This window comes from Aotus nancymaae, unplaced genomic scaffold (assembly GCF_030222135.1).
Source record: "Aotus nancymaae isolate 86718 unplaced genomic scaffold, 86718_ANA_hifiasm-v0.15.2.pri h1tg000002l, whole genome shotgun sequence".
Taxonomy (NCBI): Eukaryota; Metazoa; Chordata; class Mammalia; order Primates; family Aotidae; genus Aotus; species Aotus nancymaae.
In genome coordinates, this window is record NW_026988413.1 from 3,333,648 (window position 1) to 3,359,414 (window position 25,767).

The 25,767-nt window shown below is 57.7% G+C and overlaps 1 protein-coding gene across 1 annotated transcript; it reads left to right on the top strand.

Annotated features, from left to right (window-relative positions):
- Positions 1 to 12,814: 12,814 nt before the first annotated feature.
- On the top strand, positions 12,815 to 22,036 carry SHH (sonic hedgehog signaling molecule). The gene is made up of 3 exons (XM_064383698.1): positions 12,815 to 13,155; positions 18,390 to 18,651; positions 21,195 to 22,036. The coding sequence occupies exons 1-3, from the start codon at positions 12,847 to 12,849 to the stop codon at positions 22,034 to 22,036; spliced, it is 1,413 nt and encodes a 470-aa protein (XP_064239768.1). The 5' UTR covers positions 12,815 to 12,846.
- The last annotated feature ends 3,731 nt before the right edge of the window (positions 22,037 to 25,767 follow it).

Below are 25,767 nucleotides of genomic sequence, written 5' to 3' on the forward strand. Positions count from 1 at the left end.
CTCTCCGAAAACTAAGAAACACAACTCATTTCAGGGACTCAGACGTCTGACATTCTGAAGACAGAGACTCCCACACACACTTCCTTCCCATAATGGGAGGATTGAGAATCAAGTGTGGAAACAGGCACTGTGTATTAACCTAATGGTTAAGCCCAAGAATAAATACTGTCTGGGCTTGGATATCATCACAGTAAAATGTATTATTGCCCTTAGAGCTACTCGGATGATGTTATGTTGCTGGAAGCCAAAAGATGACAGCAGGATTGAACTATTGCCCAAAAGCAATTACTGATTAGAATTGATTATTTCTACAAAGAAAGGTGACCGATGGATTCGTTGTCACGTCACAGCAGGTTTGGGCAAAACTGTCCTAACTGAAAGGGGCTAAGCTGCCTAAAGACCACAGCGCTTCAGGGATTCCTCTGGACGCAGCCCTATGATGCTGAAGTTAAGAGAACGTTGACACAATCCCCGGATTTACCAGGGCTGTCCTTGAAAGATCCCATCCTTGTTCTTCCCCTTTCCAGAAGATGAAATGATACCGTCACTGTCATAACACCTCGAGACCTGGGAAGTAATGTTTAAGAGCAAACCATGCTGCTGCCCCGGCTTCCATTTTTACAGGGGATTATAACAATGCAGACCTCATTCAAGCCCACAGTAAGTTAATGGGAAATGACACGTGACTAAACAGTTGAAAGCTGTTGCTGTGCCTTATTTGATTTGCCTAATTAATGTTTTACTGCCTCCTTTATGGAACTGTGGCCTAAGGTATCTAAAGCCTCTACACTTACTTCTTCCTTAATAGCTGAATCAAAATGCCATGTGATCACGTTGGCATGCAGCTTTGAAATTTCATCCAAGCCCACTGATGTGTGTGTCCTGGAGAGAGATGGTTCTGCCATCCCTCGGTGGTAGAATTTTAGGAACCACAGATGGGCCTTCTTAACCAATCTGATACAAAGACTCTCCCAGCCGCTCCATCACCTCCTAACCCCATGGCTTCTCCACCGAGCAAAACAGAACAAAACTAGGGTATAAATATGTCAGCATAAGAAAACATGCCCACAACATTCAAACAGCGTCTGCCCCTGGAGGAGGCTCCAGGACAGTCGTGCACATACTTGGCCTGCTACCATGGCCCAGCGAATTCAGCGGTTACCATGGCGGGGCGGAGCCAGGAGGAGGACTCCAGAGGGCAGGCTTTGTGTGGGCACTGCTCAAACAGAGAGCCGGGATTCAGTCTGTTGGTTTGTGTACTTTGGGGTGAGCCATCCTCGGGCTGAAAAGGCCGAGAGGAGAAGTGTTGCGTTTGACTTGATCTCATACCTTCATGTTTCTCTGGCATCCCACCCTCCCCCCAGCCCGACCTTCAGGCCCATCCAACTGCCCATCTGGGGAGACAAATGACACAGCGCTGTCCCGGGAAGGTGACACTTCCCCTCTCTGTGGACAAACTGCTGTAAAAACAGCCCAGTCCTCACCAGCAACAAGTCCGTGCAGAAGCCACAGGAACCGTCCTCACTGGGACAGAGAAACGTGTTGCGAGCGCACTTCGGCGCCCTGGCCTGAGACACCACTGGCCGCTCGAGCGTTAGGGTCAGGAGAGTGGAGTTCAAGGTCATCCCAGAGCAGCACACTCGGCTCCTGAGTTCAAAGACCAAGCAATGGAAGGAACCGTGGAGCGAGGGTGAGAGACATCACCCAGTGACCGTGGGCAAAGTCATTTAGTCTCGCCCCAGACCTAAATTTCCTCATCAAAGTGGAGATGGTGATAATACATCTCTGCCTCTCCCCGACAGCACCACAGTGACGACTAGACGCCCTGAAAAGACGTCGTTATTAGCAGCGCCACTCTCAGGCTGCCTCGCATCGCTGCAGAGAGCCCTTACGTGCCAAGAGCCAGAAAGCCGTGGAGAGTTTCCACTCTAAATAAAAAAATTTGCGAGGTTATTTTTAAGAGTGTAGACGCTCCGTGAGCCACATGCACACACTAATGGGACAGGTCCCAGCAGGGTTCCCACGTGACGCCTTCACAGTGGCTCATCCCATTCGCTGCTTGGGAGGGGCGGGGGAATACAGCCCCGACAGAAAGAAACATTATTTAAATTAACTCAGTTGGATTGAAACGTCCTCTTTTGTCAAACGCAAGATGTGATCCCTGTTATTTAGCCTGCTCTGTTTGAAAACAGTTGAATATTTTTACATTGACTTGCCTTTGGCCTTATGTGTATTTGTTCCAGCTTAAGTGGTGAGTCCCAGAAAGAGAATTTGCCAGTGTTATCAGTGGTCTAGGTGTGAAGCGCCATTTGTTCACCTGCAGAGCACACCTGGGGCTCCAAGCTCTAGCTGTGACCACACACCCACTGCCACACCTCAGTGTATCCCACAACACACACGAAGTAAACCTTTGTCCCCATTTTGCTGGTAGGGAACTATGTTCAGAGCCGTGTGGCTCCTCTGAGCAGTGCTGTGGACCCGTTGGCCAAAGGTGTAACACATGGAAATAGGAGGGAAACAACGGCCTTCCCTCCAGCCCCGCTCTGATCAACTCTATCATCGGAACAACTGAAAACCGAGTTCGCAGCTTCCGCTGGGGAAGAAAAGAAGCCTTCGGTTGCCATAGTTTGCTGTTGTTATTTTTTTGTTGTTAGCTTGCTTTGGTGTGTTGGTTGACTTTTTAAATAGCAACCACCGAAATGCATTCCACAACATGCCACAAGTTTAACTGGCTATTTAGTAAAAAAAATTCTGGTAACTGACAAATAATTGTTAAGCATCTTCTGAGCTGGAAGCTGTGTGACCTACAGAGATGAGTAAGACAGACACTCTGAAGGCACTTTTCTGGAAATTAGCAAGTATGTCGAGGATACTAACAACCACCCCAAAGTCAAAAGTCAAACAGCATCTCCCAATGTAAAATATGACATAAGCAATGATCCAGAGGTCATCAGCCAAACGCCTATGACATAATAAGACAGAAGTCCCTGGGCCACAGGTTGAGAAGGTGGGAGAGGCACAAAGGAGGCGGAGAGGCTGTCGGACCTCGGAACAGAAGCGAGACAGTCACAAGGCGTGGTCTGGACTGAGTCATTGGTTCAGAGACACAGGGTTCTGCAGGCTTGAAATGGGAGGTCCGAGTTCAAGGGACAGAAGTGCAGGGAGAGGAACACATCTGAACTCTTCCCTCTCTGGGTTCATGAAGAGTTTGTGAATAAAGATCCCGGAACCGTGGGCTACAGTTACACCTCTGCTCCCCACTCTCCAACAGGGCATCTCGTGGGAGACCACTTAACCCTCTGAGCCTCTGTCTTCTGGTCTGTGAATGTAGGGGCGACCCCACCACCTCGCTGCCTGCACAGGGACGCTGGGGGGCCCGTGAGATCGTGGGTGGAAACAAGCTTTGCCAGCTTTCAAGTCCTGCCCAGATATAAGGTGCTCCTCCTATACCTTAGACTCAGAGTCGAGCACCGTCTCAGCCACCCTGGAAGATCCAAAAGAAATCTAGCACACAGCGTTCACCCTTCAAACACACAGCAACAATCACAAAAGACGGACTTCTAAGCTCCTGAAACGGTGACAGAGGAACTTGCTGTTGTTTCCCGCCGCCGCGCTGCGGCAGGTTGTCACGGCAGACCTCAAGAACACACACACAGAGCCACGAGACAGCCAAGGCAGAGGGGCGCCGGCACCGACCTCACCACACTGGAAGCTAAGGACTGAGGTCGTGGTGGTCCCTCTCGTCTGAAATCATGGAAAGGGGCTTCCTGATGGTGGGGCGCGGTAGCTCACACCTGTAATCCCAGCACTTTGGGAGGCCAAGGTGGGCGGCTCACCTGAGGTCAGGAGTTCAAGACCACCCTGGCCAACACGGTGAAATCCCATCTCTACTATAAATATGAAAATTAGCCAGGCATGGTGCTGGGCACCTATAGTCCCAGCTACTCGGGAGGCGGAGGCAGGAGAATCATTTGAACCTGGGAGGCAAAGGCTGCAGTGAGCTGAGATCTCGCCACTGCACACCACCCTGTGCAACAGAGCAAGACTGTCTCAAAAAAAAAAAAAAAGAAAGAAAAAGAGAAAAAGAGCCTCCTGGAAGGCAAATGGAAGACCCAAGGCTGGAGTGAGCCCTGGCACTCACACCTTCTGCTTAGATTCCTGTATCACAGCCACTGCTTGCACCAATCATCTATCCAGAAAATAAAAGCGAAACCAGCAAAGCTGCCATCTGGCCACCAGGACAGAACAGGCGTCTCAACCAGGTAGTGTGCCTGCCGCCTCTGTTCTCCTGTGAGAACATGTGTTCTTCAGGTGACACATGGAGGCTTGGGACACGCTGATCACGGGCATGGCTCTGTGCACAGTGACGCTGAGTGACGGCAGCAGAGGGCCTGAGGGGGAGGCGGCTGGGTCGAGCAACCTCCATCCTTTCTGAAGCTTCAGTGTCCCGTGTAGCCCTCCACTGTGGGAGTGCCCCAGGCCACAAAACAGAGCCTCTCCCTGAGGACGGCCAGGGAAAGACTGCTCTGCCTAGAAGTTCCTCCCGTTCTGGGCCTTGTTCCTTCGCATGGTGATCTGAGGAACCCAAAGAGCTAGAAATCCATGACCTTGACCATGACTAACCCTGAGGCCTGAGCTTGTGTCCCCTGCCTAGTGACACCACAGCTCACCTGGAAACACGGCCCTACTGGGCCGGAGTGTGGTGCTTGCAGCTTGGAGCCTGCAGGCAGCCCTGGCCCCACGCTGACCGCTCACGACTGAGTGGTCCTGGGCAGTCACCTGAGCATCCCGTGCACAGGCGCCAGCTCCATCCTGACGCTGTACGCTCCTCCATGGCGGGCGCCTTCTCTGACACTCTCCCGGGATGTCTTCCGCAGGCACCCAGTGGGGCCATGGACCGCAGAGGAGCATTTGTGGAAGTGGATGGCTCCTCACATGTGCAGTGCTTCTCCTGACCTGGCATTTGTGGCCCTGTCCCCTACCCCCGCCAGTGGCCCTGCGAGTGGACAGTGAGGTCTCGGTGGGAGCCTCAGCCTCCTCCTCTGGAAAGTGGGGAAAGGGCGGTGGTCATCCCCCTGCAACAAGGGAGGCAATGGGTGCAGAGGCTCTGCACAGACGCGGCCCTGCCTGGCAGTGCAGGCTGCTGCTGTCTAGAGGGATGGCCGGGCGCTGAGGCTCTGCACAGACGCGGCCCTGCCTGGCAGTGCAGGCTGCTGCCGTCTAGAGGGATGGCCGGGCGCTGAGGCTCTGCACAGACGTAGCCCTGCCTGGCAGTGCAGGCTGCTGCTGTCTAGAGGCATGGGCTTCTGAACTGTGCAAGGAGCCGTGGGCGGGGCAGGGCCAGAACACCCCTGTCAGGCACCCCCGATCTCTTCCCAGAACCTCGGGACAACTTCCTGCCTGGCCCAAAATGCCTGGCCCTGGGGGCTGTGGTGCCTCTCTTCCGGGTCGTCTCCTATTTCCATCTGTCCAGGTGGGGCTCCCTAATCTGTATTCCTGGTGGAGGGGGTCCTCTTTCTACCTGCCTCCCTCCCCTTACCCAGTGACACACCTAAACAGAACAGTGCTGAGTGCCACATGGTAGCTTCCAGAAACATCACAGCCCACAGAGAGAGTCAGAGGGTAAGCTCTCAGCCATGTTATCTGGATTTGATTGAAGGCCCTGCCACAGATCAGGCGTGTGATCCCAGAGGAGATACTTCACCTCCCTGTGCCTCAGTTTCCCCATCTGTGCAGTGGTCCCTCCTTGATAGGGTTGCTTGTATTAATATATTAAAATTTAATCCTAGAGCAATTCCAAGACATGATCAACACTGCGTAAGTATTACTATTACCTGAAGTTACAAGTCTGACTTCCCTCCTGCTGCGTGCAGGTCTCTGGTGAGACGGTCAATGCGTAAAGACCACCTGCCTGCCTGAGAAAGCTGCAGTCCCTTTGCTGGGTTCCTTGACTGCACGTCAGTGGTGTGGCTGGGAGAGGAGCCCCAGAGCTGCCCCAATAGAACCGTCACCCCTTTGTCCGAGCGCACATTGCACAGTGCTCTGTCGCTGCCCGGCCAGGTCCCTGGAGCCCAGAGCTCCCCACGAGCTGTGGACTCCACTCCTCCTGGGGTTCTGTGTGAGATCCCAGAAGTGCCCTGCACAGCCTCCCTCTGGAATGTGGCTCCTGTCCTTGTGTCAGGAATTCCTCCTCAGGAAACACAGGCCCTTCTCTGTGCACCCCACAGTCCCAGAGAAAGAAACAAGCCAGCAGCCATGCAGCCAGGGGCACCTGTCAAAAATTCCTTAAACATGAGAATAATGTGAAAATTACAAGCACAAGGTCTGTCAAATGACTCTGGTTCTAGCAGCTTCCTTTGAAGCCCAAATGTGTGTTTGGGCCTCAGTTTCCTTTTCTGTGCCCTTTTCCCACCTCTAGATGTACCCAGCTCCTGCCCCACACATTCTCCCTGCACCTGCAGTGCCAGGCCTTGGCCCCTACAGCTGTCTCTGTGCATCCGCTACCAAAACAGCCTCAGCCGCTGCTGGCCCTGGCTCTTAATTTTGCACATTAAGAGAGAAGTGGGCTGGATCCCCGCTCAAGAAATCAGAGAAGGGAAATACTGCTTGGAGAGATGAGGTTGGGGGGGTTCCATGCCCCTCAAGCTCCTGGGGCAGCCTTGCCCTGTTCCCTGAGAAGTCTGCTGCCCCCGAGCAGGTCGCCGTGGTGATCCCCGGGTCCCCCCAGGGTGCATGCCGCTGGCTAGCACTCACTCCAGTGAAGGACAGAGCCAAGGCCCCAGGACAGGAAGGTTACTGGAAAGGGGCTGATCCCCAGTGTGGGTGGGGCAACTACCTAATGGGAGGGGCAAGGAGGGAATCACTCTTGGGTCCTGTCTGGTACACACAGCAAGAACTGCGGTGGGATAGGGGTTGATGCTTGGTTTTCTTCACTCTCAAGAGGGACTGTTGCATGAGTTCTCCTGAGGATACGACCAGGGCCTCACGGAACCCAGGGCTGGAAGGGCTTCTGGCACTGGCACTGTTGATTTTGGCACCACAGATAAAGAAATAGAAGTCTCGAGGGGCTGCATGGCTTGCCCGGACGCGTGCGGCTCAGGGTGCGAGGTTGGCTGCAGCCCTGAGGGTCTCCTTAGTCTACACGGACAGCAACCCTCCTTCACCACAGCCCCGTGCGTGGGGACATCTCCAGATAATCTCTGGCCCTACCGGGATGTTAAGGTCTCTAGAAAATCCAGGCCTGAAGGGTCTTGGGGATCTGTGCTCTAACTGGTAGAGATTCCAGGCAACATGAGAGCTGGAGCTGCTGCTCTCAGGCCGAGACATGACAGTTCCGTGGCCCCGAGGGAGCGTGGAAGCGGGCAGAGCAGAAGCAGGGTGGGGTGTGGGGCACGGGGCGTGGGAGCGGCCTTGATGACACTGGTTCTCTGAGCGGAACTTATGGCATCAGCTGCCAGCCCTGCCTGGCGAATCTTGGCTTAATTCTGCTCTGGTAAGGAAACAGCCTTTGTGCAGGAAGTGGGGAAGAACAGGCTCCACGGCCTCACTCGTGAAGAAGTGCAGTTACGGAGCCAGCAAGCCAGGGAGCCCCTCCTGCAATGGGAGTGGGCTGATCCCAGCTTCAGAGGCTCTGGGAAAAGCTGCTCAGGGCAGCACTCCCCCATCCCCCACCCATCTCTGTCCTCACTCCTCCAAGGCACCTGAGCCTCCAGGCACTGCATTCACCCCTCACCAGATCCCCTCCACGCGCTCTCCAGAAAGAATCTGAAGCTCACACACACACACCCCATAGGCGTCTGACCACTGCTGTCTGAAGCTCTGTGTACAGCTCCATGTCGAGCATTCGAGCACTCGCGGCCCAAGGCACACAGGCTTAGAGCAGGATGGAGCGTTGGGCTGGGTGCAGGGAGCCGGCAGATGGAGTATCTGGAGGCTGGGGAGTGTCTGGAGGCTGTGGGGGAGCAGCAGGGGCCTGGAGCTGGCAGTTGCACACACACCACCCCTTCCCATGCTTGCCCCTGGGTTTTGGGGATTCCCATCTGGGAAGTCAGCAAAGCAGAAATCCTGATCTGAGCGCTCAGGAGTGAGGCCTCAGCACTGCCTGCCGGCTTTTTTCAGTTCCCCAGGTGATTCTGACACGCACGAGGGTTTAATGCCTTAACTTTCCAGGGTGTCTGCATCTTAACTAGGTTCCAAGATGGCAAGAATGATGGTCTCATGGAAGGGTCTCTAGGTGGCTGGGGTGCAGGGAGCAGCGTGGGGACTCGGGGTCCCTTCCTCCCTGGGCGCAGGCCACTGCCTGTACTGTGTGCCCCTTGCCAACTCCGAATGTAGCTTCAGGCCCCCCTGACAGTGGTGCTGGGCCACTTTGAGACTGTACGGAGGCACACGCCTGTGGCATTATTTAGAACCAAGAAGAAATACCCATTGCTTAACATGAAGACAAAACCATTCAACAAAGGTAGGCAACGCTGTAAAGAGAAAATCAGCCAAAGTCACGCAGCAGCATAGTTCAGGCCGCATGTTCACGTCTGAGCAGATTTCCTGCCTCAGGATGTCTACTTTGATGGAGCACAGCTTTAGTTTTCACCGCTGGCCATGTGATCTTCCCAACATCCCCAGAAACTGCCGTGTCCTCATCTCTGGGAGTTTGCAGCCCTCATGCATGTCAGCCAGGGCTCCACGGGGCTCCATGGGGTTTGTGCGCAGCGGGGGCAGGCATGATGGCGGGAATCAAAGTGTTGCCTGCACCCCTGCTTCACAGAGAAGCCCAGGCCGGGAAGAAGCTGGGCTGCACCCACGGTCATGGGGCCCATGGGCAGCTGGGGGTGGCCCGGTGCCCGCTGCACGGCACTGCTGAGAAACGCTGCACAGTGGACACCCAGCAGAGCTGGCACCGAATACCAGCCATGGTCCCCAGAGACCCTGTGTGTCTTGGCAGCTGCCTCCCAGCTGGCCTGCCCTCAGCGCTGGTGCCACGGGGATGTGGATGCAGCAGTCCAGAGAGCCTGCAGCCACCCAAATCTCCTGGGCTTTGGCATGGAGAGGAGAGCATTGCCTCAATCCACCTGCAGCCAGGCCGCAGTCAGGGGGCTGTGCAGGGTGTGGCTGGCTTTCCGGGGCTATCCAGAGGCTGAGCCCTCCAGGAAGCTGGAGACTCACATCCCTGGAGGACGGCTATGGAGTTAGGAAAGGAGGGCTCAGGGCCGAGTCCCCAGTTCAAAGGGCACTGGCTGCCATCACAGAACTGGAGTGCAGAACTTCCATTGGCCAAAACCGGGAAATTCCAGAAAGAAGCGGAGACTGTATGACTGGATGGAAAGAGATTGTGTGGAGTTACTACAAGGAAGAAAAATCAAAGGGGAGGAGGACAGGGAAGATTAGAGGCCAACCCCAGAGACTAGAAACAGAGCCAGCGCCTGGAGACACGCAGCAGGCGGGCTCCATCACAGCAGGGCCAGGCGGGTGCCGATCTGGGGAAGGGAAGGGAAGATGAGGAGGTGAGAGGGACGCAGAAACTGCTCACAGGACCAGGGGAGGATGAACCAAGGAGGCTGCCTGTCTTCCGGGCCTCCCAACCTAGGACTGCGGGGATTTCCCAAACCGGCCAAGCCCGAGCGGAAGGCAGAGTGAGGAGGCCATCTAGCGGCAGGGGCTGGAAGGAGGGGCAGGGGCAGTGCCCAGGAGGGAGCCTGGAGCTGGGGCAGGAGCAGAGGCAGCTCTCTCCTTGGTGGGGACTCTGGGCAAGGGGTAGGGGATGGGGAGGGGTGGGGGAGGGAAAGCTGGAGGAAGGTGCGAGGGGGGGATGCCCATGACCCCCAGGAAGAGAGGCAGAGCCCGGGTAGAAGAGGTCTGGAGCCCAGGATCGTCCTGACGTCTGGCCTTGTCAGAGAGACCGGGCTTTGGAGCCTCTGCTGGTGCCACGGAGGAGGCCAAATTGTCTGGGGCGGGGGTTGGGGAGAGAAAGCAAAGAGATAGATCCACCTGGCATCCGGAGGGGAAGGCGGGGCTGGGCCATGGGGAGCGGTGGGGGGGGATGGCAGGACGGGGAGTGAGGGATGGGAGGGCAGAGCAGCAGCCTCTCTGGGGGTTCAGTCAGCAGCCTAGTTCTAAGACAATGCATATAACCGGGATTGCGTTCTGTACTGATCTGCCCCTAACCCCGCAGGTGGCAGGCCCTCTGAACTTAGGCATGGGGCAGGCTTTCTGGCCCAGCATTATTTCACTCTGGAGGATGAGTCCTCAAGGGAGGTGGCCCCTGACAGACTCTCCAGAGCATCCGGGGCTGTCCAGACATGGAGGGGAGTGAGGTGGCCTCAGGCCATCCCTTGGGGAAGGGAGGTTTGAGGAAATGTCCTAAGTCGTCCAAGTTCAATGCCAAGCCACGTCTCCCTGCTCTCTGCCAAGAGGGAGCTGACTGCACCTGGGGGCACCCCACGTCCAGCTGTGTCCACGTGGAACTCTGTGCAGCTCAGGCTTCTGCTTCCAAAACACCCCCTGCCCACGCTGCCCCTCACTGAAGCGTACTTCCTCGCCGTGCCACCTCCCTTGGCCTGAACACCCGATTCCTCAGACCCCAGGGTAGCAACCCCTGCTGGGGGCTGTCTGCATTCACCTGCATTTGTAAGGGAGTAGATGAGAGCGGGAAAAGGGGAGGGAGGATGAGGGACTGAGGCCAGAGGACACACCAAGGGTGGGGGCAGGGCGGTCAAAAGGTTTTCGAGTGTCCCATTGGGCCAGGTCACTGGTCCAACCCGGGCACCACCCAGTGATGTGACAGCCACACGCTTGCAGGTAGCCAGCCTCCTCTGGAGAGGACACGCATCCTGTTTTGTGTCTGTTTTTACTGGGAACATGGCAGGCAGCGCAGACATACACGGCCTGGAGAACCCCTGGGCAAGCGGACACTGCTCCCCCACGACGCGTTCCTCCTGAGACCAGGGTTCTTCACAAACCGTGGGGAAGAACAAGGAAGAGGTGGAATGGGGAGCCTGAGTCGACCTTCCTGAAGGGACCCAGACCACCGAGTCTTGTTCACACTCAGCCTCTTATGCCCAAGACACTTAAGATGCTTCTCTCTTCTCCCCACCACACACACACGCACACACACACATACACACGCACACACGCACACAAAGTTGGTCCGCAAAAGGAACTTCTGGAAACGTCCGTTGTTTGCGGGCTGAGCTTCATCCGGGACCTCTCCCCTTCACTCTGAGAGTCTGGGGTCCAGGGAGACTGTTCACCTTCACAGGGCCACATTCCCAGCACCTGCTGACTCCTCTGGGTCAGGATCCCCTCCACAGGAATAACCTCACTCCCTCCCCCTTTGCTAGAAGAATTACTGTACGTGAGTGGGATGGGGGATGAGGAAGGCAAGGGCATGATCTGTTTTAAAAAAAAAAAGCAAGGGGGGCGTCAAATTTTATTTTCCTGGTTTAATTAGAACTTTTTGAGATTTTTTTTCCTTTTTCTGCAAGAAGTAAGGTGATTCTGGACTAAAAGATTTCCAACTTCTAGGCACTATGCCCTCTTTCTAGGAAGCCCCTCATCAACCAGAATACTGTCCCGCAGGGTCCCTAGGACCCGGCGGCTCCTGTGCCTGAAGACCAGTGGCCTGCCGAGCCCCCACATAAGGACAGCTTTGCAAGGAGCCTGAATTCCACATTCAGCTCATCCCTGGCTCTGCACTTTGCTCTAATCGATCATGGGGGTGGTGTGAGCACAGCTTCGCCCACTCGCCTGCCCCCACCCGATGGCCTCTGCCCACCCAGTGCACACACTGGCCCCCACTCTCTCCTCTGTGCCGGGCTGCATCCCCGGACCTACTGTGCCCATCCGTCCGGACGCCCGCCGCTCACTCTGTACCTGCCCTTGAGCACGCCCCCATCCCATTTGCAGAGCTTAAAAAATGATGTATTAATTGATGCACAATGAAAGAGCAGTATTTTTACATTTTTCTAAGGCACTGAAAGCATTTCAAATAGCAGTGCTTTAAGTTACGATCACTCATCATTATGCTTGGTCTTTGGGAAGGGGCTCACTCCTCTTTCTCCAGATTGCAAGGAGACCCAGCCTGCACGATCAAGTCTCTGGGAAAGAAACATTAAATAACGGCTGGGCAGCTTGGCCCTCAAATGTGTGAGCGACTGCGTGCTTGATGACTGAGGCTTGTGGGGGGCTCAACTGTCCTTTAAAAACTTAAGTTGGTTTTTACTGAAGCACCTACCATTCCAGGGCGAGTCAGGGGGAAACACGAGGACGTACACAAAGCCGGGAGTAGCTGCTGTTAGCCCAAGACCTGCACTCCTCCCTCCCGACCACCCTTATCTTAGGAAAGATTTTTTTTTTTTTTAACTCGAAGGCTTCAGGTGAAAATAAAGCAACAGCAGCAACAGAGAAAAAAAAAATGTAGTCTTCTTCAGGGTTAACATCAGAAGACAAGCTTGTGCGGCTCTGGCCAATCAGATGCGCCCCTGGCAGCTATAATATAGTGCTAAAGGCAGCCTCTCTCACAAGCTCTCCAGGCTTGCTACCATTTAAAATCAGACTCTTTTTGTCTTTTGATTGCTGTCTCGCGACCCAACTCCGATGTGTTCCGTTATCAGCGGCCGGCAGCCTGCCATTCCAAGCCCTGTCTGGGTGGGGAGCGGTGGAGAGTCCCCCGCAGCCGCGGCGGGCAAGGTTATATAGGAAGAGAAAGCGCGAGGCAGCCAGCGAGAGAGCGAGCGAGAGGGCGAGCCGGAGCGAGGAAGGGAGAGCGCAAGAGAGAGCGCACAGGCACACACCCGCCGCGCGCGCTCGCGCACGGACCCGCTCGGGGACAGCTCGGAAGTCACCAGTTCCATGGGCGAGATGCTGCTGCTGGCGAGATGTCTGCTGCTAGTCCTCGTCTCCTCGCTGCTGGTGTGCTCTGGGCTGGCGTGCGGACCCGGCAGGGGATTCGGAAAGAGGCGGCACCCCAAAAAGCTGACCCCTTTATCCTACAAGCAGTTTATCCCCAATGTGGCCGAGAAGACCCTAGGCGCCAGCGGAAGGTATGAAGGGAAGATCTCCAGAAACTCGGAGCGATTTAAGGAACTCACCCCCAATTACAACCCCGACATCATATTTAAGGATGAAGAAAACACCGGAGCGGACAGGCTGATGACTCAGGTAGGACCCCAGCGCGGGCGTGGAGTGCGCGGCTTTCCGGGGGGTTACGAGAAGCCGAGCACTTCCAGACTTACTCTGTTTGCTCTTGGGGCAGATACGAAGGTGATTTCACCGGCTCCTTCCCCACCCACCTGCCCTCCCCCTCATCTCTTCCTCTTCCTGGAGGAGAATGGAGGTCAAGGGTCCAGCTGGAGAAGTTTAGGGTGTGGTGGGGTGAGGACGGGAACAGACGTGGTCCATTACGGCCCTGATTTGATGAGCCTTGCTGCAGTGGCCTTCCCCATCCTACCTCTGCCCTGGCTTGTAACTTGGGGAGACCTTCACTTTGGGGGTGTCGGCCCTTTCCAAGTCAGGAGTGGACATGGAAGGAGAAGGTGGGAATCCCCCTCCCACGAACATGAAGTGGCCTCCGACACTGTAGGAACCTAGCCTTGGGCGCAGAGCCCCCAGGTTTTCCGTCGCCTCTGTGGTTTTCTTTCCCACGACTGCCCCCACCCCACACCTCCCCACCAAAGAATTCTCAACTGGAAAAGCCAGGAGGAGGTTCTGACAAAAGGCAGGGGCTCCAGAGGCGACTCCACCCGTCCCTGGGTCCCTGGCTGTATCGCAGAGCTGCCTTTGCGACTGCATGTCCACAATTGTGCCCATCAGAGTGTGAATGTATTGATATTTCTTTAAGGCTGCTCGCTCTCTCGCTCTCCCAAGCCCGAGGTACCTTAGGGGAGGGACTTAGAACTTATTGGCACTGCATCACTTTAGTTTTCAACCTGCTTGCATAATTAAGAGAAATAAATATTAGTGAGGGGGGAGGGGAAGCTAAGCAAAATATGAATTCTTTTCTCCCTCCCCACCTCCTTTGAGACTTCTGCGCTGCCAATCTCCCAGCCAATTCTAGACTTTCTGAAACTCCATGCATGTATAACTGAAGCCAGAAATGGGTTTCCTTGCAAATATAGGTCAACATCCTTTTTATTGCCCTATTAAAATATTCAAGTCCTACCTTTAGGGCTAGGTGCGCACAGTGGCTGATGGAGTGGCCTGGTGGGGCGCGAGTGCAGGGGGAGGGGAGGGACGGCCGTGAGAGAGGAACTACCTCCGGGCCCCTCGCTTCCCGACCAGATTCCCAGGCTTGCCTGGGGCCGAGAAAGGCGAGGCGCAGGCGGGGTAGCCGGGTCCAGCTGTCGGAAAGGAGAGGAATAGGAACTGGTTCTGATTTCCTTGCTCTCCCTCATCTGCTCCCGACCACCTTAAATCTGGACCGCGAGTGTGGACGCGCGCGCCTTTGCCAGAGAGCAGCGAGATCCACAATTAACTCTGCACGGGCCACGGGGTGCCCGGTGCGTGCAGCTGACTGGGAGTTCTCCGACTAGCCCGGGGCACCCATCCTCTCCTCACCCTCACTGCCCGCCAAGGAGGGGCCTTGCCGGGGTCCCTTGGAACCCGAGAGGAGAGTGGCGCTGCGGAGAAAGCGGCGGGGGCGTGGACACCCGAGGTCCCAGAGCCAGAGTGGGTCAGCTTCTGCCCTGGTCTGCAGGAGGCCAATGCCGCAGAGGGTGCCCTGGGCTCGCAGCCCTCCCCAGGGTTCGGGCCTTGCAGCCCTGCTGCGAAACTGCGAGCGCGCAGAACCGCGCAGCAAGGCAGACGCTTGCAGCCCCACTTACTCCCGGGTTATCGATCCCCCGCGGCTAGGGTTTCAGTGGGCGCGGGGCTGGGCTGGAGCCGCCGTGCTCTGCCGCTCCACGCGCCGGAGCGCAAGCACCGCAGGAGCTAACAGCAGCGCTGGGCTCGCGGAAGTGACCCCGGCGGCGGGGGCGCGGAGATGGGGGCGCCTGTGCAGGGCCCGGGGCGCAGCACGGACTCTGTCAGCCTGCCCTGGGCCGCGCCCCCCTCCGCAGTCCGCCTCCTGCCTGGCCTCTGGGCCTCCACGTCCCAGCCAGAGCCCCCAGCCCAGGGGCCTCCCCCCGACCCCCGTCCGCCCGGCCCGGGGACGCGGGGCGCAGCGGTCCCGCGCCCGGCCACTCTCGCCGCCGCGCGCACTGGCAGCATTTGAACTTCTGACCTTCTGTCAACTTCCCTCAGACGAAAGAAACGAAAACAAATACTTTTTTCCTTGGGCAGTGGCTATTCCCGTTCCCAACACAAAAGAAGGGGGAGGGACAGCCCAAGTGGGGGTTGGGTGTGGAGAGCCAGGCCGGGATTCTATCGCAGACCCCACAAAGGTCCCCTAAAACCGAGAGGGGCTTGGGGCTGGCAGTCTGTGAGGCACCTCCTGGTTGATCCCTCCCCTACCTTCCTTCTCCCGACTCCAGGAGTTAAGGGTGGGGGAGGAAGGGATGGGGAAGGCGGAGGCTCGGGTGCTGAGGGCAGGGGCAGGGTGAAGGAGGCGTCCAGGGAGCCCCAGGCCCGCGGGAGGTTTGGGGAGCCTGCTCGGCCGCCCTCATTTTAAATAACCTGCTAGGCTGTGCCCCAGGTGAGCGGCCCTCCTCTTCTGTCTCCCTCCCTGTCTCTGGGTCCCTGATGTGACTGCCGCCCAAGTCCCTCAAGCATGGCGAGATCGTCCCCAGTGGAACTTTCAGAGCAGTTCTGGAACGCAGGAGCTGCCGGTTAATATTAACCTGGGAGAGGGAAGCGCAGACAGACACGCTCTCCCCGCGCGGGCCTGGGGTGCCAGGCGAGGGTGCTGGCGGCCAGGGGCTCCGAGGGGGCAGTAGGCCAGAGGGCCGGATCTGAGGCCTGGAGTGGGGGGCCTGAGCCGCCACACTAAATAGATTTCCTGTGCGCTCTGGGGCCGCCGGGAAAGGCGCTCAGGTGTGGGTTTGAGGAGGGGTCTGTTCTTCCGAGCGTGGTGAGAGGACAGTGGAGAGAGGAGCGTTTAGGGCCTGGGGCATCTTGAAGTTGGGACGCCCCCGCCCCCGCGCTGGGGAAAACACACCGGCTGCGGGCGGTGACAGTCGCCGGCGCGGCTCGCGGATCAGGGAGGTGGGCAGGAGCTCAGGCGTGGGGAACAACTTGGCCTCCGCCGACACAAAGCCCGGCCCCGGCGGCCCTGCTGGGCTTCACGGTGGCTGCACAGAGTCGGGCTTGATTCGCGGCACACGACCCAATGAATTAATAACCGGCCTGGGCTTCCCGGCTTTGCCTGCGACAATCCCGCCCAGCGCGGGAGGAGGAGCGGCCGCCAGCAGAGGCCGCGTGGAGCAGGGGCGAGGAGGGCGCGTGGGGTGGGGGTGCCAACTCCCGCCATCCTCGGCCTCCGCCCCTCACCCGCACAGCCACCTCCCGTCGCCGCCCGGCTCGGCCCGGGTCTCCCAGCCCAGGGTCCTCCATGCCCGCCCAAGTGGCGCAGCTCCGAGAGCTGGGGCCGGGTCCTCCTCACCGTGCCGCCCTCTCCCTGGCTGCCCTCCTGGGAAGCTGTTTAAAGCTTCCTCGGCGCACCCCCCACGGGAGGGAGCTGCGGTGGGGTGGGGGGCGTGCATGGGGGGGTCCGTGTGCGTGTTGGTGGTGTGCGCCTGCGCGCACTGGGCCTCACATCACAGATCTAAACTGACCCTGGTTTACTGATTGATTTTCATGTAAAACGCGTTCAATCCTCAAGATGACCTCACTCAAACTCTGCCCTTCCGACGTTTTTTTTTTTTTTTTAATGCTGGCAGGCCCAGAAACCTGCAGGCACCGACCTGCTACCAGGGCGGCCCCCAGCCCTGCCCCACCCCCAGCTGCTGTATGTTTAACTCTACAACCATATTACTGGTTTTTATTGCTGCCAGATACACAGGGCTTTTCCTGTTGCGCAATTTGTCATGTCCCCTGGAAGCGCGGCAGCAGTCGGGCCAGCGTCCACGCCTCACCCCCTCGAAAGAGTCCCCCCACCCAGCTACGGTGAAGGCCCCAGGTAGAGACTGTCCTTCCATCCTGACAACCAGACTCCAGGAAGAGCATCCTTCCAGACTGGGAGGCTAGAGGCCAGCCCCGCCCCTGCAGAAGTCACCTTGAAATTGCCTCTCGGCCTCCACTTGGTGCAGCTTCTCAGGGGACGCCACGATCGTCATCCGTGCACGTTCCCGCTTTTAAAGCCCGTGTCCCACCAGCAGCAGCATAAACACCCGGGAAGCCAGTCAGTGCCCCCACAAACACACAGGCAGTTGACTCAGCTGCTTTATATCGCATCCTTATCTGAAAGTGACCCAAGACTTACGGGGGAACCCCCACAATCCGAGTCCCAGGTAACCCCGTCTGCGTCTGCCCAGTCTGAGCTTCCTGCCTCCTACCGGGCAGCTTCCGGGGAGCCTCCGCAGGCGGAGGACTAGAGGCCTCAGGCCTCCTGGCTCCCCCGCTTCTCCCTCCCCTCCCCCTCTTCTCCCTCCCCTCCCCCTCCTTCCACCTCCGCAGTTTGCTCTTCAAACTTGCTGGACACCATTCTATGGTGGGGCCAAGAAAACAAGAGGGGAGGAAGGGAACAGGTGAAAGAAAACAAGAAACACAATCAGACCACAGAAAAGCCAGGCAGAAAAGTGCTGGACGCGCAAAAACAATGTGGCTGTCCAGATAAAGTCGGTCCGGGCCTGGCCTGCGCTGCAAGCGGGCATTCACCTGGCCGCCGTCCACCAGGGCCCCCGCCCACCCCGCAGCCCCGCCAGCGGCTTCTGGCCTCCCCTCTGCCTCGGATAGGGTTAGGGCCGCAGGTAAATAAATGCAAAACCTTCAGTTCTGCAAGTGCACAGTGCATTGTTCTTTATTTCTGGGAACGTGCACTCAGGTCTGCGTCGGGCCTGCTGTGGGGGATTCTTCACAGGGAGGAGGTGGAGGCGGTGCAGGTGGAGAAAGGGCCCCAGGAGGGGGCTGGAAGTGGAGGGCAACTTGGAGGCGGGGCGGGCATCGCAGAGGGCGCCCCCGGACGCTCCGGAGTTGGCGTCTGAAACATGCAGGTCACTTGTTTCCGGGAAACGTCTTTATTTGCTTCTCAGACCCCGCTAGGAGCACCAGCTGCTTCAGGATCGGGAGGAAGGCCCCCAGCTCTACCCGGAGAGGGCTTCTCCTCCGCGCTCTTCCGCAAATGCCGCCCCTCTTCCCCCGCCCAGTGCCGGCTCTTCTGCGTGGCTGGGCCGTTCCAAACCCCGTCTCCTCACCTCTCCGCATGGCCCTCGCGCCTTGAGACCGGGCAGGGCAGGCTGACGGAGGGGCGGCGGCCGCCTAGGCTAACGTGTCTGTCGGTGGGGGTCCCCTTGTCTTCGCAGAGGTGTAAGGACAAGTTGAACGCCTTGGCCATCTCGGTGATGAACCAGTGGCCAGGAGTGAAACTGCGGGTGACCGAGGGCTGGGACGAGGATGGCCACCACTCAGAGGAGTCTCTGCACTACGAGGGCCGCGCAGTGGACATTACCACGTCCGACCGCGACCGCAGCAAGTATGGCCTGCTGGCCCGCCTGGCGGTGGAGGCCGGCTTCGACTGGGTGTACTACGAGTCCAAGGCGCACATCCACTGCTCGGTGAAAGCAGGTAAGCCGGCCCCCGATCCGCCCCACTGAGGGCCACTGGCGGACCCCCGGCCTGATTCCAGGGAAAAAGAAACCTGGGGGCAGGCTGAGGGCCAGGAGCGGGGGCGCTGGGCGGTGACGGCGTTTCCGCAGTGGGAACCTGCCCTGTGAAGTGCTAGCCCCTGGAAATCATCCCTACCTTGGAGGCCAGAGGCCAGGGTTCTCCGTGCCCCAAGGTGGGGGCCGGTGGTTTCCTGCCCGCTTCTGGAGCCCCCTGCAGGGGGTAGGAGCGTGACTGGGGGAGAGGCGCTAGGCCCTTCCTGGCCCTCGCCCTGCGCGGTTAGCCAGGTCTAGGCGAGATCCTTCCCCTCCTTTAAGGCTTAAGAACCAATCGCTCCCACCTGCTATCCTAAGCGCAGGGGGGTCTGTCTTGGCCCGGAGCCCGCGTCCTGGCTGTTCCCTGCCGGGCGCCCGTGGATCCTAAGCTGCGTTCGCTCGCTCGCCGAGCCTTTTGGGAGAGGCCTGGTGGGCGGCAGTAAACCCAGGGGTTACCACCTCCTGCGTCTGGAGGCCGCGCGCCTGGAGCCTGCGCTCTTCCTGGGAGCCAGGCTGGGATGCCCTGGGCGGCGGGCAGGCTCGGGAAAGCCGGGCCGAGTCGGTGCGAGGCTGCCTTCCCTGGGCCTGCAACGCCACACGCTGTTGCCGGCGAGGAACAGCCGCGGAGGAGGCGCCACTGCGCGCACGCGAACCTGCGGCCTGGGGCTGTGTGCACCGCGCGCTCCACCGCCCGCATAAATTGGCACGTTTAGCAAAGCCGTTCGCGGTGAATTTCGGGGGAACTCTACCTTCCTCACCCCACTTTCCAGGTTTCCCTACCTGTCTCCTAATTCCACTTTAATGGCCTCTGTCAGTAGGAAAACACTTTTAAGGTGTCAAGGCGCACTTGTAGGTAAAGGCAAGAGTGGCTTCTTGTCCCCGCAGAAAGCAAAGGCGCCGAGCGGGGGCAGCGGGGGCGGCAGGGTCGGGTGTGCGGCCCGGAGAGCTCCCGGCTGCAGGGAGGCAGGAGACGGCGGCCTCCGGGGCCCCTGGCGCGCCCTCCCGAAACCTCCTCCCGGTCTCCTGCCCGCGGGGTCCCCCTAGCGGGGGGTCCGCGGAGGCCTCCTCCCAAGTGAGCAGCGCTAATCCAGTCCCCGGGCCGCGCCCGCCGGGAGCGCAGAGCGGCGCGCCCGAGCCGCTCATTGGGATTCGGCGCACACGGGCGGGGGCGCGGGGCGCGGTGTGTCAAGCCGGGCCGTGCGACTCGACGACTCGGGCTCACCAGCGCCCGGGGTCGCATTCCGGGGGGCTACGGAGGGCCTCCCACGGCCAGCCCCGCACTTCATGCCGGAGAAACCGATGAGAAGATTAAAACCCCCCTGTAATTCCAGCAGGAAGATTCTTTCTGGCAATCTCTATTTGCAAAAAGCATGATCCCGGAGATTGGAATGCAAAGAAGACGGCCCTCCCCGCCCTCCTCCCCGGCCCCCTGCGCTCCGCCCCAACTTCAATTATTGTCCTCGGGACCGTGAGCCTCAGAGAGCGACAGAGGGCTCGAGAAAGCGGGTAGTCAAGGGGCCTTGAGACCCGGCGCTTCCAGGGCTCCGAACAGGCCCCGCCATTTAAAATTCAAATACACATCTTGAGTGCTTGGAAGAGAGGCCTGGCTGTGCAAATAGTGCTTGTGAATTGCACACGGGGGGGGTTGCACCTGAGCAAATAGGGAGGGGGAGGCCCGCGAGCTGGGGAGAGAGTGAGCTGAGAAAAGGAAGGGGAGAAGATGGAAGCGTCCGCTTCCAAGAGTTTCTCCTGTTTATCCCAGAAATCACAATGACAATGCTGGGCCCTTTATTGGATTTTAATTAGAAAACCCACACAAGCCTCGGATTTTCACACCTCGGCCAATCTCTGGAATGTTTGTGCAGTTGCTGCAACTACAGCGGCTACTTTTCACTCCCCGCCCCCGCCCCTCCGCAGGCTCACGCCGAGGCGCGCAGGGTGGTGCGGGCAGGCGGGCCCGGGGTTTCCTCTGCGCAGCCCCGGTGCTGAGCGCGCGAGCAGGCGCCGCGCCCCGCGCCGGGGCGGGAGGGAAGGAGGGTGAGCCCGGCGCCCGCGGGAGCTCAAGGAGGCTTCCTGAGGAATCCAAGTGCAGAGCAAACACCCTCTGGACGGATTCGCGGCGAGGCTGGGTGTGTGTGGAGCTGGGGGTGGGGTTGGAGGAAGGTGGAAGGAAGGAGTGTCACCGGCCTCTGCAGGAAACGCCAGCCCACCTCTGTCACCGCCAGCCCAGACTTGGAGAGTCGTTAAGGAATGTGCCTGCGTCGGAATCCTGTCCCAGGGGCGGTGGGGTTGGGGGAGGGAGGTCTGTACGGGACCCTCCTGGAATCCCTCGCCCCGCCCAGCCCCGCGTGGTGCGCACCCCGGGCCTAGGCGCGCGGGCACCCAGCGTGCGCCCTCCTCCCCGAGACGTGCCTCCCTCTCGGAACTCAATGCCCTGTTCTCTCTTCTCTCCCTTCTCCTCGCCCGCAGAGAACTCGGTGGCGGCCAAATCGGGGGGCTGCTTCCCGGGCTCGGCCACGGTGCACCTGGAGCAGGGCGGCACCAAGCTGGTGAAGGACCTCCGCCCCGGGGACCGCGTGCTGGCAGCGGACGACCAGGGCCGGCTGCTCTACAGCGACTTCCTCACTTTCCTGGACCGCGACGACGGCGCCAAGAAGGTCTTCTACGTGATCGAGACGCGGGAGCCGCGCGAGCGCCTGCTGCTCACCGCCGCGCACCTGCTCTTCGTGGCGCCGCACAATGACTCGGCCGCCGGGGAGCCCGAGTCGTCCTCAGGCGCGGGGCCGCCTCCCGGGGACGCGCCGGGCCGCCGGGCGCTGTTTGCCAGCCGCGTGCGCCCGGGCCAGCGCGTGTACGTGGTGGCGGAGCGCGATGGGGACCGCCGGCTCCTGCCCGCCGCCGTGCACAGCGTGACGCTGCGCGAGGAGGCCGCGGGCGCCTATGCGCCGCTCACGGCCCAGGGCACCATCCTCATCAACCGGGTGCTGGCCTCGTGCTACGCGGTCATCGAGGAACACGGCTGGGCGCACCGGGCCTTCGCGCCCTTCCGCCTGGCGCACGCGCTCCTGGCTGCACTGGCGCCCGCGCGCACGGACCGCGGCGGAGACGGCGGCGGCGGGGGCGGCGGGGACGGCGGGGACGGCGGGGGCGGTGGCCGAGTTCCCCCGCTCGCGCCAGGTGCAGCCGACGATCCGGGCGCGGGGGCCACCGCGGGCGTCCACTGGTACTCGCAGCTGCTCTACCAAATAGGCACGTGGCTCCTGGACAGCGAGGCCCTGCACCCCCTGGGCATGGCGGCCAAGTCCAGCTGAAGCCCGGGGCCCGGGGAGGGGCGCGGGAGGGGGCGGGGCGGGGCAGCGACAGCAACGCAAAGCAAAAAGACACTCGGAAAAGGCGCACGAACCAGACTGAGTTATCATAATAATAATAAAGTAGGACAGTCCAAAGTAGACGCTAAGGAAACAAGGACCCCGGGAAGTTTTGTTGTTGTGTTTAGTTTATATATTTTTTAATTTTTTGGTTATTGTTTTATTTTGGTTATTTTTTCCTCCTCTCCTGGCTATTTATTTGTTTGGTATGAATAGATGTTCTAAATAATATGAACCGGACCTTCAAGAGCCTTAAATAGTTTGTTTCTTGGATAATTTATTATTATCATGTGAACTGTACTCACAGGGGGAGAGATTATTTTGTGAGGCCAAGCAACCTGCTCAGAGTCTATTTTTCTACACGTCCCTCGCCCCGGCCGTCAGAAACCTAACTTCCGTCCTCGCCATCCCTCCTTCCATCTCCTGCTTTCAGCAAGTGCAAACTCAAACGTGCTTCATGGGGGTCCACAAATTATATTTTTATACACAGAATTGTAAATTAGATTTTTTGAGAGATCAATACTTAACTGAATGACATTTCATTTTTGAAATAGTGTAAAATATGAAAATATATTATTTTAATTTAACTAGCTTCCGATGTAACAGCCACCTCCTCTGTTGTCTCTGTGGTTTCAGATTCCCTTTGTATGCACCATTTTGCCACATTCTTGGAAGCCAAGACTGTTACACACACAACATACACACACACACTTTTTTTTTTTTTTTTTTTGGACAAACTGGAAGAACTCTGTTATTTTTAACTTCAAAGAATTTATTAGAAAATAATATTTTTTAAAAGCGCACATAGTGATGAGCCCATGAGGATGGAGCCTGCAGTTTGTACAGAGAAAAACAAAGGATGTTTTTGCATTAATAAATTGAGAAATAACTGCTGTAAATTTACTAAAATGTATTTTTGAATATTTTGTAATAGTTTTATAGAAATAAAATGTGCCGTGCACAGACCGCTTAGTATCTAATAATTAAGAATTCCTGTTGCAGCCCTTTTTCTTTTCTTTTTTGGCTTCTTTGTTTGGGAAACCTAGCGCTGACTGGCGCTCCCAATATTCTATTTAGATGTGTTGCTTATACTGTGAATTCAGACTGACTGACTTAGGTAACCGAGGTAGGCACACAAATCAACTTGTTTCTTCTCATGGCTGGAGAAACCTCAGCTCTGCTTGTATGTATTGTGTGGAGCTCTTCCTACACTCCCAAAGGTTGGGGGTGCCATCCGTGGGGACTTCACCCCACCCCTTAACTAGCAAAGCCTAGTAAGCCCAGAGGAGCTTCTCCTAGGGCTCCTGCATGTGGTTGCTGGGCAGACCCCTGGCCTGACCCTGTTGGTGCTGTCTCTGATCTGTAGAGGAGGCTCACTGTTGCTTTCTGAGGTCCTGTTGTGCCCTTTCCAGAAAGAGTCCCTAGAGTTGAGGACCAGATTGATCTCTGAAGCGCCTGTCCTCTTTTCTTGAGGGTCCCCTTAAATCCGAGTGGCAAGCCCACAGTGGCGTGGGCCAGTTGCTAGAATGGCGGGGCTGTGGTTGAGGCCCTCGGGCTATGCTGGTTGTCTGTCTGACGCGGTCAGGCGTGGGCTTCGAGCCCTGTTGAGGGGGCACGCTGCTGTGGGTGCTGGGTTGGGGAAGGTCCTTCTATGCTTCCTGCCACCTTGGCGGTTTGGCTGAAAGGGTCTCTGCCCTTGGCTGTTGTCAGGGTCCTCGGTGGGGGACTCCTGCCAGTTCTTTGGCTCACTGAAGGTGTCTGTCATGCTTTGTGCTTTGGGCCGAAGTATCTGAGCAGGCTGGGCTTTGGAAGGGTGGAGCTGCGTGAGTCGGGGCCTCTAACAGATGGAGCCTGTGGGAAAGGTGGTCCAGGTTAAGGGGACAGGGGTGAACAGACCAGCCCCACCTGGCAGGGGCTGGCTCCCGAGGCTGGGCCCTGTCCCTGAGGAGCTGCTCTGCAGAGGGTCTGGCCTTGAGTGGCCCTCCCGAAAGGCTATGTGCCCAGGTGGATGGCACAGGGCCTCTGCCAGCCTCCCCAGGGCCAGGCCTTCTGCACAGGAGCGATCCTCAGCCTTTTTCCGTAAAAGACTTTTCTTTGGTCTCCTAGGTGGTCAGCAGGTTCCAGGCTGGTGTTTACAGTCTCTCGGGGGGTCGGGGGAGTGTGTCTATTCTTTTGACAGTTCAGTCTGATTCCAAGTCAGTCCAAAGTGAGCCAGAAGCACTGGGCACAGCAGCTTCTGGCTGTGTTGACAGCCCTGCCGACTTGGCCGCGCAGCCCCAGCGGACGGAGGGAACTCGGGCGTTGACTAAGCCCCAAGGTGCTCAGGCCATGGCACAGCTCTGCTGGTGACCGGGGCACCTTGGAGCAGAGCTTCACCCGGATGGGAAATCCAGACTCCTGGGTGGCACTCCATCCTGACAGGCCCGGTGGCAGAGTCTCCGAGCGGCTGGGTGCTGTCCCCAGCCCTCCTGGTCCATCTTCTTAAGACCCATCCACTGCTTTATATTTAAAATTCTCTTTTTCGCAGGCAAGGAAAGGAAACCGCTGCTTAGAGAAACTAGGTACAGGGCCCAGCCCCGCCAGGACGCGGTGCCAACTTCTCATTCAGGGTTGATGAGCCAAGAGTTTGTGCAAAATGTGCGTATGGTGGTTGCTGCCAGCCTCCCTCATGACTAAATGCATATCTATTCCTGTCAAAACGTGTATCAGAATGTACTTGAAACTGTTACCTTTGTGCTCTATTGTTTGAATAATTAAAGAAATTACAGAGGCTCTCTGCAGTGTCTGTTCTGTGGCAGAACCCTGCTCTTCCGCGAGGTAGTGCTGGAAACAGGGAGGAAATTCTCATTGAGAGTGCAGACTCCAATCTCTCAATGGGTGGGTCTGGCCAGGCTTTGGGAATTTTTACTGGTGCAGTAAGACAAGCTCGTGATCCGCTGTCTGAGGGAGTTGACAGAGCTGTCAGCATCACACCCACATGGGAAATATGGGCAGACGTGCAGAGAATGCCGGTCAGTTGCAAGATTTGGCGAGAAAGCAGCGGGGTGCCTGCCAGGGAGGCGGGCGGGCCCAGGGGAGCCCAGCTCTTCCTCGGTGGTACAGGCTCTGTCCTTCTGGATGATGATCCACCCCAGGAGGCTGAGAAGCCCAAGAAGTGACTTCCGTATGACTTCTTACAAACGAGTCACAGAACCCTTCACAAGCCCTGCGGTTTCCTGGCACTCCCTGGGATTTATGTTCCAGGACAGGGCTGGGCAAATTTTGGCCTCTGGGACAATTCTGGCCTGTTTTCACACAGACCGTGAACTGAGACTGTTTCTTACATTTTTAAAATGTTAAAAAACAAAAAAAATCCAAAGAAGACTGCTATTCCTTGACATGTGACAATTACATGAAACTCACATTTCAGTGTCCATTCATAAAGTTTTATTGAAACACACCCACATGCACTCACATGTTGCCCAGAGTAGCCTCCCCGCTAGTCCAGAGGAAAGCACCAGAAACCACTCAGCCCACACAGCCTGATATTTACTCTCTGGCTCTCTGCCAAAGCTTGCCAACTCTCTTTCTAGGATTTTGGATGGAAATCAAGCTTGGCGTTTGGGGCTGGGGGCTGAGGACAGGAGCTGGGACACGCCGGCCTGTCTCGCATCACAGTGTGTTTTTCAGTTAGA

Bases quoted from the DNA above. Each gene is read 5' to 3' on its own strand.
- SHH (XM_064383698.1), top strand. From the start codon at position 12,847: ATGGGCGAGATGCTGCTGCTGGCGAGATGTCTGCTGCTAGTCCTCGTC. The intron at 13,156-18,389 runs GTAGGACCCCAG...TTGTCTTCGCAG, and splicing joins CGGACAGGCTGATGACTCAG to AGGTGTAAGGACAAGTTGAA. The intron at 18,652-21,194 runs GTAAGCCGGCCC...CCTCGCCCGCAG, and splicing joins CCACTGCTCGGTGAAAGCAG to AGAACTCGGTGGCGGCCAAA.